The 13,734-nt window shown below is 39.7% G+C and overlaps 1 protein-coding gene across 1 annotated transcript in view; it reads right to left on the bottom strand.

Annotated features, from left to right (window-relative positions):
- The window catches only part of ADAMTS12 (ADAM metallopeptidase with thrombospondin type 1 motif 12), a 142,335-nt gene that overhangs the window by 51,743 nt on the left and 76,858 nt on the right, over nt 1–13,734 (bottom strand). Inside the window, exons 6-12 of the mRNA XM_058044083.1 lie at nt 12,085–12,209; nt 10,757–10,906; nt 8,043–8,186; nt 7,221–7,365; nt 2,314–2,406; nt 1,922–2,067; nt 904–1,073 (exon numbers count right to left, since the gene is read on the bottom strand). Coding sequence (XP_057900066.1) covers nt 904–1,073; nt 1,922–2,067; nt 2,314–2,406; nt 7,221–7,365; nt 8,043–8,186; nt 10,757–10,906; nt 12,085–12,209 — 973 coding nt within the window. The remainder of the gene's footprint in view (nt 1–903; nt 1,074–1,921; nt 2,068–2,313; nt 2,407–7,220; nt 7,366–8,042; nt 8,187–10,756; nt 10,907–12,084; nt 12,210–13,734) is intronic.

Raw genomic sequence — 13,734 nt, 5'->3', positions numbered from 1 at the left:
AAATAGCAATGGCCATAAACTAGAACACAGGAAATTCTGCCTCAATACATGGAAGAACTTTTTTACATAGAGGATGGGAGAGCACGGGAACAGCTGCCCAAGGAGTTGGTGGACTTTCCCTCTCTGAAGACATTCAAACACACCTGGATGTGTTCCTGTGCCACCTGCTCCAGGTCATCCTGCCTTGGCCAGGGGGGGTGGACTGGATGGTCTCCAGATATTACTTTCAACACTAAAACTTTTGTGATTCTATTGGATAATCTACACCTTACATTTATGCACAACCCAAGAATCAAACTACACACAAATAATGATTTCCTTTGTATTTAATAACTAGCTGTTCCAAAGCAAGTTATAAAGCAAAGCCATTGACTCCGCCTCTACAACACAGAGCAGTATGATACTGAATATAGTTCAGATATTACTTCTCCACTGTAATGTCAAGTACAGCTACCTTTCAGAGTTTGGAAGTAGTAAAATCATATGTGCAGTGGAAGAGCTCTGGTGCAGTGATGCCTGCAGGCCCAAGGATGCAGCTCTACACCACACTACTCTACTTGTTCTGTGGTTGACACTGGAAAAGATGGATTAGATCTATTCTAAACAAATAGCACATACATAATTTCAACAGCTCTTTTAGTGCAATATCTTTTCAGGAACTGAACTAGTTACAATGACAGCCATTATCACCAGAGCTCTGTAAAAACACCCAAGTGTAGAGAAGAACCACTGCATTTTTGTTCACACAAAAGGCACACCAGCATACAGGAGCACACCAGATTTTTCTCTCTAATTCATTAGAAAACTTATAATTCAGTGACATCTCACCATCATAGACATTTCTCATATGCATGTAACTTTGACTTTTTACACAGGACATTAAAAAATTGTGTAGCTTCATACCTGTGTTATAAACGGGAACCCAGTGGTAGAATTCATTCTGGTAGGGAACTGTATCAAACTCACTGCACTGCATCTGACGGAAGGTCGGCAAGTCCTTGTGGCAGGGGCTGATGTTACACATGCGATAGCGCTTCCTCTCTCCAGTGCAGTAGTCTCCTCCAAACTGGGGTCTAGAAAAGGAACATGAGACTGGGACATGAGACCCTGGGTAAAAAAAAAAAAAGTTTTAAACCAGCAATGTATTTCAGGCCCTATTAGCACAACGAGGTGAGTCTGAATCCTTGACAGGGTAGAGATACTGTTCACATGACATGTTTGAGTACTCAAACATGTCAGTATGAAGCACAGAGATTTAGACAACTCCTGTATCCCAAAAAAGTGCTTGGCAATACCTGGCTGAGCTCACAGCAAATTAACCTATCAAATGGACTGCTTTGAATCCCACACTTTGCAGTGCACTTGACAGCTCTCTCTGAAAAGACAAATTATTTCTGGCATTAGTGACTTGTGAAAATGAGATGTGGAGTCTTCATGAACTCAGATATGTAGTGGGGAATTCTGCCTTTCATGTTCCATACCTGACAACTCATGTGTTTGAAGCTCAAACAAAGCTGATGAATAGAAGAAAACACGAAAGGTGAGTTCTCAGGATCAGATTGCTAGAAACTGTTCTCACCTGGTGTTTGACAACATTTATTTACTCATTGCAGTATTAATAAAGCAATATTTACACTATTTCTGCAAAGCCTAAATGTTAAGTATGTTTTTTTAAATTCATTTTGCATTGAAATAAGCTCTGTGGAGGGTAAGAAATAAAGAACAAGATGACTGTAAAAGATAAGCCAGCTGAATTTCACACAGGTATGCCTAGCTGCGAAGAGAGGTGTCAGTATCTGTGGTGTCTTAATGTGGCACATGCTGATAACAGTCTCATACAAGAGAGTTTCAAGTTTCCAATGTCATAAGAACCTCAAAAATCTTAAACAAAAAATAGGGAAAGATAGTGCACTCAGCTTACTCTGGATTATCACACAGCCTCTCTGCACTTTGAACTCCTGCCCCACATGTCCTTGTGCAATGGGACCAGGACGACCAAACGCCCCACTCGCCATGGATTGCTTCGGGAGTCTTCCCCACTGTAATGCACTCACCAGAGAAGCACCACTGAGGGGAGAAAAGAAAGCACAAAGAGCTTCAGATCATTATCACAGGGAAATTATGATTTTTTTTTTTAGTTCCTATGAATTATTTTTTATTTCAGCTCGTAAGAGTTGAACACTTAAGCGGAAATGTAAATGGAGATGTCACAGGATGACCCTCCTTCACACCCAACAATAACAGAGCTACTCATGGCTAGTCTCTGCACTTTGGCAGGCAGCACAGCTCGCAAACAGTGTGGCTCACAGTCACCTTGTTTTCTCCACACCGAGTGCCATCCGCAGCTGCATCCAGTTTGGAGCGGCAGGAGCCTTTCACTGAGCACCAGAGGGTCTGGCAAAGGTTCTGAAAAAGGAAGAAAACTGCAGCAGTCTGAGGCAGGGCAGAACTCCTATGGCCAAGATTTTCAAAAGCTTCCCAGAGTTTTTTACAGCCACTTAAAAAGTCTTGTAAGGGTTGCATTTTCAGAGAGGTACGAGTTTTTCACAAGATAGGAACTACCAAGGGTCCAAATTTAGCTATTCATCATTACTCCGCAAAAAGGGACTATTTGAAAAATCAAAAATTATTGTAAATACTATCAAGTGAATTCTCTGCACTGTGTGACTTCAAATATTCTCCTAATTGGCTGCTCAGCTCCTAGGAAAACACAATGGCTTAACAAACTTTGGTCACTGCTGTTTGCAGATAAGGTGACCAGAAAATTGAACAATTTTCATTTGACGAGTACTAACCAATACCATCTTCAATTCTGCATTGCTGTCTGCCGGGAAACATACAGTGAAATCAAAGGTTACAGGAGCCAGGCAGGCAAATACAAACAACAGCATGTCTCCAACAATATTAATGGAGGTCCCAAAACTAGATGAGGAAAAAGTGATTAGGCTTCTTAAAACATCAGCTTGGCAGATGGCAAGGAAAAGATCAGGAAAAAAAAGCAGTCAGCTAGTTGGCAGAGAAAAAAGCATAGTGGACTGGGAAGACTAAAGGCTCCGGTTAGTGAATGTTTGCATTTTAAGTAACTCAGAAACTGCTGCCAGTTTAATGCAGTAGGTTGCCAATAAAACACAGCATTCCAGATGCTGCTCCATGTGCAGTGGCTCCACAGAACAGACAGAAACTCCTGAGAGGCAACAAAGAAAGCAGGGCAAGAAACATTCCCGCTACCTTTTACCAAACCCACTTCCCTCAGCCAGAACTATTCTCCAGAAAGGGAGCACAGAGCTGGAGGCCATTTCTCCCTCTTCAGTTCACATGCACACCAGCTTTTCTTTGTTTGGCACGCAGGAGCCCTGCATGCTTGGAACTCCTGACTAATCAGGGCTTTGCATGAAACACCACTTCCAAGGCAGAGAAAGCAGGGCTCTCAGAGGGAATGCATGTTGCCAACAGGAACAACAGAAGCAAAAGCCCAGGTTTTGACTCAGGCTGTTTGGATGTCATAGTCCAGTTCTGGAAAAGGGAACACAACTGGCAGCATCAACCTGTGAAGAAGGGATGGCTCCAAATGCCATCACAGAAAAGAGTTGATAAGAAGGATCCCACTAGCAGCTCCCACTGGGATGGGGAAGCCACATACCAGATGTGGAAGTTAACATATAAACTGCGCGCTTCCAAAAATGCAGCCCCAATGAGCTAGCAGCAATGTTCATCCAAGTGGGAAATGCAGAGTTTGGCTGCCCATTTCTAACCTGCTTCTGTTTAAAATGGCTAAGCTTGGGCACAAGCTTTGAGAGAGTTCACTTTCATTTACTTCCTCCATTGTGCGTTTACCTTGATTTATCAACAAGAGCACCAGAAAAAAGCTGATGGCATGGAACATCTCAAAGCACTCCAGCCCTCCAGCTGGAATATAATGCCTGGATCACTTGGGCATCTTGGTTCACTGCTTCTGGGCAATGTACACAGAACAAACTTTGTTTTGCAGTTCTCTGTTTATACCTCAAGGGTAGCATTCCTTATGAAGGCCTTGTGAAGCCATCATTGCCAGGTTCTTAAGGCAGAGCTACCCAAGTGTTCTGGCTGATGAATTTTCTCTCATTATCAGAGTCATCCTTTATTTAAACTCTTGTACACGGAATATATTTTGTGGTTTTAGTGTATAAAGTGTATTTTGTGGTTTTAGTGTATAAAGTGTACTCTTGCACCATCCTCAGACAATATCAGAGAAACTGGCACAGAGAAACACAGCTTTTCATTGGCAGTTACTTTTATTATTAGGTGCACCCATAGATTTCAAAGTCAAGAATTCACAAAGGGAATTCTTTAGCTTTGCAAGGATTTTTCCATATGTATCTCCATATCCCATAACTGTTTTTTGCTTCTAAGAATACTGAAACAACAGTAGAGATGCACTACAGAAACAGCAGAAGAGATGCACTACAATATGAAAAAGAACAATATGAGAGGATGCACTATGTACTGCATGCCTTTGGAGGGAACACAAAGAAATTCATGACTCTGCTATGGACTCACTGCAAAGCAAGTAGGTTTTCTCCTCATCAGCAGTATGATATACACTTTCCACCCAATCTCTGAAAATAGGGTCTGTGCCTTGAAGAAAGTTGAATCCAAAAAAACCCTCTGTTTCATGGAAGCCAATGGCATTTTTAGAGAAAAAGGGATTAAGATGAGTATTCTGATTTCCTACAGGCTGTTCTATAGAAAGCTATGGGTCTAGCTATGACTGGGAAAATTCCTCCATCTAATACATATTTTGCTTTTCTTTGCCTTATTAGAGGGACAATACTTGTATACTTCACAGGACAGTTTGCTGCCAAAATGCTTCATGAAAATCACTATATGAATTATAAATACTAGCTTTTTCTAAGTGAACTCTAGGGCATCTTCAGCTAAATGCATATTGTTCTCTCAAAAAGGATCTGTGGATCAAATTCAGTCAGACATTAAAATGTACAAAACAAAAGCAGCTTATCAGTGAGCAAGGCCAAGTAAATAGAGGAAAGGCAAAAAAGAGTCAGATCTCTTAGACAAAATGACAAAAAGACTGATGATTCAACATCCCAGGTTGACCCTACTGTTCCCAATTCCATCTCCTGCCAGTGCAACTACCAGCAAAATAAAGGCCTTTCAGTAAAATGCAAAACGAGAGGATACCAATTAATTTTCTGACATATGTCCAGCTGTAAAATTGGTTAGTCAGGAGATGCGAATGTAAAGGCCTATTAGGTTCAAATTCAAGGAGAGACAGACTGAGCCAGTACTGCAAAATTACATCCTAATTTTCTATCTGTACCAACAGACAAATTACAGTGACTAAGGAAACTGTAACAGTAGGTAATGAAAGCAATCTTTCAGTACCTTCTTCAGATTCAGCAGTTGTAGTTCAACACTGGTAATCATGTTATCTATTAAGGTTGAAAAGATTAATCAGAAATAATTTCTCTAAGAGAAGGGTAGATGGAGATGCACACAATTATCTGAATGGAATAAACAGTCAATATCAGCAGTGCCCAGTCCAGAGCTGTGTTCATAGCAGCACTGCCAACAGCCAGAACACATCTGTGTTTGACAGGGCCAGTAGCCTGGGTGCTGTCTCCAGCATTTATTGAACATTGCTGCTCAAAACACAGGAAAATCAGTGATCATTTAGTGAGGCTAGCACTTGGAAACATTGCTGCTGAGCTGTTCTATGTATAAATATGCTGTGTTGGAGTGCAGGAAATAGAAGCCTCTCTGAGTCCCTCGAAGAAAAAAGAAATGCAAGGTTTGAATTAGAACCCCTAGAGAAGCTGAAATATATTAAGCCACACAGACATGAAACAGAAGTGTAAGTTTTAATTTTAAGTAAGTAAAAATATATTTCAAGTGCCTTAAGAGACTGTGTTAGCTAGTAAAGGACCCTAAAGCCTAGTTTAACTTAGGTCCAGGCATAACAAAAACATAGCAGAACATTGCTTGTGTTTCTAGATAGAACAGATAGAACTACTCATGTAAGTAGGTAAAATTATATACGAAGTTTTTGGGTAAAGAAACAGGTAGTACATTTTGCGTAAATAGATAAAATCATGTACATAGTTTTTGGGTAAGAACTGACACCACTTTCACACATTAGAATTAAGCTCAGACTGGTGTAAGAAAAATGTTCTAGAATCGTGCTTTTAGCTGATTGAATCATTTATGAAAAAAATCCCTTGTATTGGGGTGAGAAAGAAGAAGGAAGAAGAAAAAAGGTGTGGGAGCTGCTGCTGTTGCTGCTGCTGTTTTTGCTCAAAACATCTTTGGCCAGAAAGCTTTCAGCATGGACTTTAACACTCTGAGCTCCTTGCCTTCCAGACTGATGTACTCATGCAAAAATCAGCTTCACTACAACCAGCAACTGCCCTGTCTCTTTGAAGACACAGCACCCACGATAACCTCGACAATGCTGTGAAGACCCAAAGACCTCTGAACATTATTCTAGTACCATTATTCAAGTAAAATACCATACCACTGTATTTTAGCCAATACAACCTGTTACTCTGCAGGGCTCCACCATCTTGTGAGGGTTGCTGTGACTCCACTTCTCCCTTGCATCTGCTCACAATACTGCTTTGCTGTGCTGTGAGACAGACCTCAGGGCACTCTATGAATTATACACTTCTGCATAAATATCTAATGTTCCATGCAAAAATATTGGTTTTCAAAGTAAGTATTTTCCACAGGGACTGAAATATTCTTTTGTTTTTTAGATCATAAAGAGTATGAAAATCAGGATGTATGGGAAGAGAACAGAACGCTAATTTCTTCAGAAAACTCTTCCTGGAACTGAAGATTTGTTCCCAGAATTATTAGATCAATTGAAAGCCACAAGGTTGAAGAATATTTTAAAATTGGACTTAAGTTGGATTAACAATTTACCTTAGAATTAGTATTACAAGTTTAAAACCAAAACGACTCCACTGCAGAAGGAGGACAGGCACTTAACCATAGATATGGCTGAGATACAGAAAAGATTTTGTGAAATACAATGCAAACAGCTTAACAACTCACTTCCAGAATATGCAGAATTAAGTGTGTTAGGCAATGCCTGCACTGCACTAGCCTATGAGACTCTAAACACAGTGCATTTGTAAATGAGGTGCACTGAATATACTTCCATGCAGCTCAAGAATTTTGAATTCTTAGTAGGAAAATGAAGAAAAACATTCAGCACTTACATCCACGTCTTCACAGAATGTAGCATTGGAACCATACTGAAGCTGGCACTGGTGGTGCACATCATAAATCACTCCAGGAGCAATGATTGGGGACTTTAGAACTTCTTTTTGGGGGATGTCATCCAGACAGAATCCCCACCCACGACTAAAAGACAAAAATTCCATATTAAAAAACTCCCTACCACCACAGTTTTTTGATGTTTCTATACAGACTTTTAGCATCTATTTCTTAGGGGTAATTTTGATTGGCCCATGTAAATAATACTTCCAGATTCCAGCCAAGTTAGGCTGAAATGCTGCAAACAAAGTAGTTACTCTGTCTAGCAAGAGATGGTTTTAAAATGGCAAAATACAGCTTGTCAAAGAGGAAACACCATGACCTCAGCATAGTTTGCAGAGTGGCTTCAGAGAACCCCATACTCTGCGGTTAAAGTTGCACCACATTGCTGGTCTTAAAAAGAATGGAACAGATTTTAACAAGTCACTGAAGCCAAACACATGGCACTGTGGCCAAAGGCAAAGTCCATGGAGCTCCGTCAGGGCCCTTGATGGAAAGGCTTCTTTCTCCTGGTAACTGCAAAAAGCTGCAGATTGCACCAAACCCGAGCCAATATGACAGGACTTGAGTTCACTTCCAGAGTAAAAGACTACACTGAGCTTTTCCCAAATAAGTGAGCAACAGGACAGTGGTATGTCCCCCATGATAAATAACTCAAGCACACTAAGACGTCCTACAATAATCAATGCAACAATACAATATATACTTTGAACTCCAGCACAGTTGTGCTCAATTTGGGCAAATGCTGCAACCTGCCCACTCACTCGAGGAACCGTGTGATGTACTCCTTGCTGCACTGGGACCAGGTGAGGGGAGTGGGATCGTACTGCAGCTGTCGGGACATGATGTACGGGCGCTTTCCAGCAGGCTCACAGTCGTTCTCCTTTCCATCGTGCTGGATTCCAAAACTGGAGGTAAAAAACAACATCTATTAATTCCAGCTGACTGGCTGTACCACAACACCTACCTAGAGTTTCCAGTCCGTGCTTAAAAAGACACTTACGTTGCTTCCTCCCCTGCAGAGCTGTAGCTACCTGTTTGCTAAAAGAAAATGTACACACAGAACATACGACCCAAAATCTATGAAAAATCTACACCCCCACAGGCTTTCAAACATGTCTGCTATGCACAACAATACTGCTCTGCACAAAATAAAGTACACGCTGTCACAGACTATACTTCTGTACTTTTAAGGCAGTCCAAATACTAGTGCACAGCTGGGGCAGAAATTAAAGTTTAAACCTAAAAGTTAGGTAACAGCTGTTAGAGCTAAGACTGCTCCCTAACTCTTGAACCCAAACTTGCACCACCTTAACTAAGATGAGGTTTTGTTACATTCTGTCTTAGACTCTCTCATAATAATATCTCTACTGCTTTTTTCATATCTAAAACTTTTGACAGACTGCACCAGAGACACTGTCTACAAAATTATTGAATGTTCAGTGAATTTTTCTCCAACCTCAATTCCTCCATCCCATTTAATTTGCCCAATCTATGTAAGCAGATCTCCACAGCAGGTTCTCTCCAGCATCTCTGACTTGCTGAGAAATTCTTTTATTCAAGAGCTTCCAGAAGTCAAGAACACAAAAGTTTGGATGGCATTCAACTGAGTAAACACACATGCCCCTTCACCACCTCAGAGTGAGCATTATCACATAATATAAATAATAACATACATAGAAATTTATATATGAAGACGTTGACACCTACATTGTTAACATCTGGAGTCTGTAAGCTCTCACTCTTGAAAACAGTGAGAGCTTACTCAGGTCATGATTCAGTCACGAATCAGATAAAGTGTGTTCAAAATACTTAAGACCACATTTCTCAAAAATGTAATCGTATAATGACTCAAAACTTCTGAAAGCGGAGCTAATTTCAGTCAGAACCAATTCCAGTAATAATTCAGAAGCACAAATGCACGGATCTCCCCTTTCTGACAGGCTCTTTTCCACAAACAGGGTCTGTTGAATCCTAAGGCTGCAAACATCTAGACAGACAGTGTGGGGAAGAGCTGACTTTTGGCATACATCTAAGATAGGGGAGCATGTCTGTCTCTTATTTTTTGTTCATCTGTTCTTACAAACTTGTCCATACCTGAACTTCTCAACATGTGTACACTAGCCTGGCTTGAGGTCAACAGGGTGACAACAAACCCTGCAGTATTCAACGTCCCTTATGGAACCAGTCCTTAAGGAAAGGCCCTGCACCACTCCTGCAAGGGCAAGCACAGCAGTACTGAGCCCCACAGCTCCCAAAGGACACAGAGCCACCAGCCAGCCAGGACAGACAAGGAGAAGGTCGCAGATGGATCAGGCTGTGGGGAAGGAGTCTCCTCAGATCATCAGTGTGAATGAAAACAGTTCCTGCCAGCAACAGGCTATGGGGACCAAGCAACAAACCCACAGCACCCAGACCCAACTGGAGTGATTTCATAATTATTTATTTATTCAATTTCCTTTCTGACAGTGGTGAGGTTGAATAAACGGTGGCCAATTAATGGTCAACATGGTCATTACCTTCATCATCATCATCATCATCATCATTATATCCTATAAGGAAACAGACACTCCATCCTGATTGGTGGCTGGTGCACAGTGAAATTAATGTCATTGTAGATAAAGCAATGAACATGTGACTTAGCCAAGCAACAGAGTCCAGCTGAAAAGTGCAGGCATTACAGTCAGACCAGAGTGTCCATGAGATAATGCTCTGCCCTGAGGATAACAGCTATGCCAAAACAATTTAAAAAATCAGGGTTTTTTCAAGTGAGTTAATAAACCATCTAACCAATCAAAACACCTCCAAAAACATAAAATTCTAAGAAATTTAGTTCAAACAGAAATACCCAATCATTAAAAAAAAATCAAAACATATCTAAAATGAAATATCCAGGAACTTTATTTATCTTAGTCTAAGTGTACCCACCATAGCTTTATTATTAAAAGAAAATACCACTGACTAAGAAATGCCCTAAAAGACTTTACTGGTTCATTAAAAAAAAAAAAAAAAGGATATAACAAATATTAAATATATGATAAGATTAATATATAATAGTTTTTCTATAGCAGTTAAATATGTTTTCTAGCTAATCTGCACTACTGAAACACCTTGACATAGTGAGACAGGTTTGTTTTCTGTAAATGTTTTTTGGATAATGTTTTTTTATCTCTTTGTAAATGTTTTTTTAGATAATCTGGAGATTTTCTAATGTAATTGCATAGAAATCTAGCACGTGTTTGGAAAAATTAGCACGATTGAGTGATGCTATTTCATTCTGATGAATAGTTGTATATGTAAAACACATCAAAGGCTTAAGAATTTTTTTTTTTTGCTTTGAAATAAATTTTGATTTTAATAATAGAGACATTAATTCACTTTATTCACTTTTTGTTTCGTTTCTGCCTCACAATTTGAGTATTAACATGCAAATAATAAATTTGACTCAGACAGGTTCCCCCTTCCCTGTCAACTGTACCTGTGTCCAAGCTCATGAGCGATAGTGAAAGCCAAGGGGAGGCCAGAGTCCTCATTGATGTTGCAGCTCCGGTGAGGCTGACACATGCCTGACAGGTGGGACAGGCCCAAGGTTTCACAGGGACGGTTCATGCCAGCACAAATGTCCTTTCTAGAATCACAGAAGAGAAGCACCATTTAAAGAGCTTAAAACCACCTGTGGAGTGTCACTGACACTGGGTAGCAAGCTTCCATCTTATAATGGGCTAATTTTCATCTTGAGTAAATCATAGTGGTAAGTCTTTTTACAAACATGTATGGAACAACATGCACTTTTTCTACTACTATATTATACTTTTATAATTTGCAGCCAGTATTTTTGTAGCTGTAGTGCCTAGATACATACAATCACTACCACCTCCCATAAGCCAAAGTTTTAGAACCTCCATGTCTGGCAGCATTTTCAAGCACAGTTTACTAAAGTCACCACAGCTCAGCTTCATTCAAGTGAACTGTCTGCGTGCTTTATATTTGGACAGTGAAATCTCACTGAAATCATTGAGAGACTTCATCTCACATTCTTATTTTAAGATTTTTGACTGAGAAAAGGTTGAGAAGGTGGGGAATGGTCAAAGGGTGCACTTGATGATCTGGAGTTCTCTTCCAATCTAAGATTCTGTGACTTTTTTACTGAGCCACTTGAGGGGTGTTTTAGGTTGGGGTTTTTTGCCTGATAGAGTTTAGCCAAGGGCTGGTTTTTTTAGATCACAGACTCAATCTTTTCTATATCAATTTTTACAGACCTGGAGAGGTCCCATTTCATGCTATGACGTAAACTCCCTGCAAAACCTCAGATAACCTCACTTTCAAGTTTTCTGTTCCTCCTGTGCTCAGACATTAAAAATAATTTTGTGTCTCCTCAAATATGGAGGTATTTAAAAATCATATGTTTTAAAGCTTAAAAATGAATGGCACCCTCTTTGAATAATACCTGTCCTTTCAGAGCTGCACCTGCACATTTCTTCAGGAGTTGTTCATCCGCATGCTACCTTGTTTTGATATATTGTGTCATAAGAAGAATAGAGCAGTCACTGAGCACAAAACGAAATAGGATCAAGGGAGGAAAATGACCCGAGCTGTGGAAATTGCTCACCTCTTGGGACCCACAAATCTCTACTTTGTGACTAACATGCATCTCTTCTAACCTGTATGCACATGGCAGCATCACAAATATTTCGACCACGTTTCTGAGCTCTGTGCAGGATGAACTAAGTGATGGCTGGAGCCTATAAAGGAAGTATCATTACCAAAGAAATGCAACTGAACAGCAGCCAGTCACTGCTGTCATACCTGGTAAGAAGCACAGCCACATCATGGTGTGTGGGGTTGGTATCACTCTTGGGATTGACACTCTTCTGCCACTTGCAGAAGCTGGCTAATGTCTTATCAGCATGGTGCACTATCTTCAGGCCTTGCTAATGGGAAATGAAGGAATATATTACTGTAAAGACCACACTGCACTGCACTAACACTTCACTGAAGTCAGCTGTGATGATGGGTAATCTAAATGTAATTGATTATGCTTTTGCCTGAAGTTAGAGCCATCATGAGGAGCAATGACACCTATTTATCTAACATTGAATATTAAGTTAAAATGCTGACATTCCTGTAATTGGTGCAACTAAAGGAAAAATTATAGAATGCAGAACTCTACATACATTTTGATAAATGAGCTTCATAAGATCCAACACTGAACTGAAACTTTCAAACATTTTATATTCTCTTGAAATCAAATTTTCCTCTGAAGAGAAGGTGAAGATTACTTATTGTGGGACTTTGTGATCAAATTTGTCACTCGATGTTATGTGAACACTGTCATATTCAGACAACAATTATGCTTCTAACAGACTATTCATTTCACAATATTTTTCAATTCCAAAGAGAAACAATGCAGTCATAAAAGTTTCTTCCTCAACTTATCATTATACAGTTTACATGCAAATTACTGAAAACCTTAATTAAAAAGTATGGAAAATTAATTAATCCAAAATTGAATTTTCTAATTTCTGGTCTTGGACATTCACTTTATCTTGCCTCAGCTTGCTTTGTTTTTAACAAGCATCAAAGTATGGGATTAAGTGTTACCAGACAGTAATTTCTGGGGAGCCTAAAAACAACACTGTCATTCCTCAACAGGAATCCACATTTTTTATCCAAACAGCCACAGAAGTTTAGCAAATGCATTTAATTAAAGATCATCATGGATCTCAGGTCCTGATTGTCCTGTTTAGGTGAAACCTCAAGTTTTTGTCCCACTTATGCTGAGAGCTATAAGGACAGACTCTATCCCAACAAATATTTCTGAAGACACAGCCATGAGGTTCGGTTTATTGCCTTTAATACCACTGGGACAATCTGGCTTGTGTTATAAATTCTAAGACACTGAGAAAATCCCTTTAAGGTGTACCTCTGGTCAGAGCTAGCTCTATTGCGCACTGCATTTAAAAAATAACCTTAAAATCATGACAATCATCATGTATTCAATATAGTAACATATTTGTGAGACAGACACATTGGAAACTATCAATATACAGCTAGTTACAGCAATTAACGCCTACTTTGTCCTCATTTTTCTTCGTTTCAAGAGACTTAAAAAAGAAAAATATGTGTTTGAACTGCCCAATAAGAGATTTACTTCTTCAGAGATCTGCAAATAGCATAGCACTGCACTTCATAATACATTTTAGGCAATGCTAGGTAATTAAATCCTGAATGTTGATGTGTAGCTTCTGTTTCTTACCTAGTCTTCTTTGGCATCCCATGTTCTTCTGACACTTGGGAGATTTCATTTCCCCATTCTTAACCTGGTTGTTATAATTACAGTTTCCTATGCAATTTTATGCAGAAATACCCGAAGTCATCAGTTAAAATACTTTGCTATTCAGGGCACCATTTCTCCTAAAACCGGACATGTTGTAGGTTTTAACAGGGTAAATTTAA

Source organism: Melospiza georgiana, chromosome Z (assembly GCF_028018845.1).
Source record: "Melospiza georgiana isolate bMelGeo1 chromosome Z, bMelGeo1.pri, whole genome shotgun sequence".
Classification (NCBI taxonomy): domain Eukaryota; kingdom Metazoa; phylum Chordata; class Aves; order Passeriformes; family Passerellidae; genus Melospiza; species Melospiza georgiana.
This window is presented reverse-complemented; position numbering and strand designations above follow the sequence as displayed.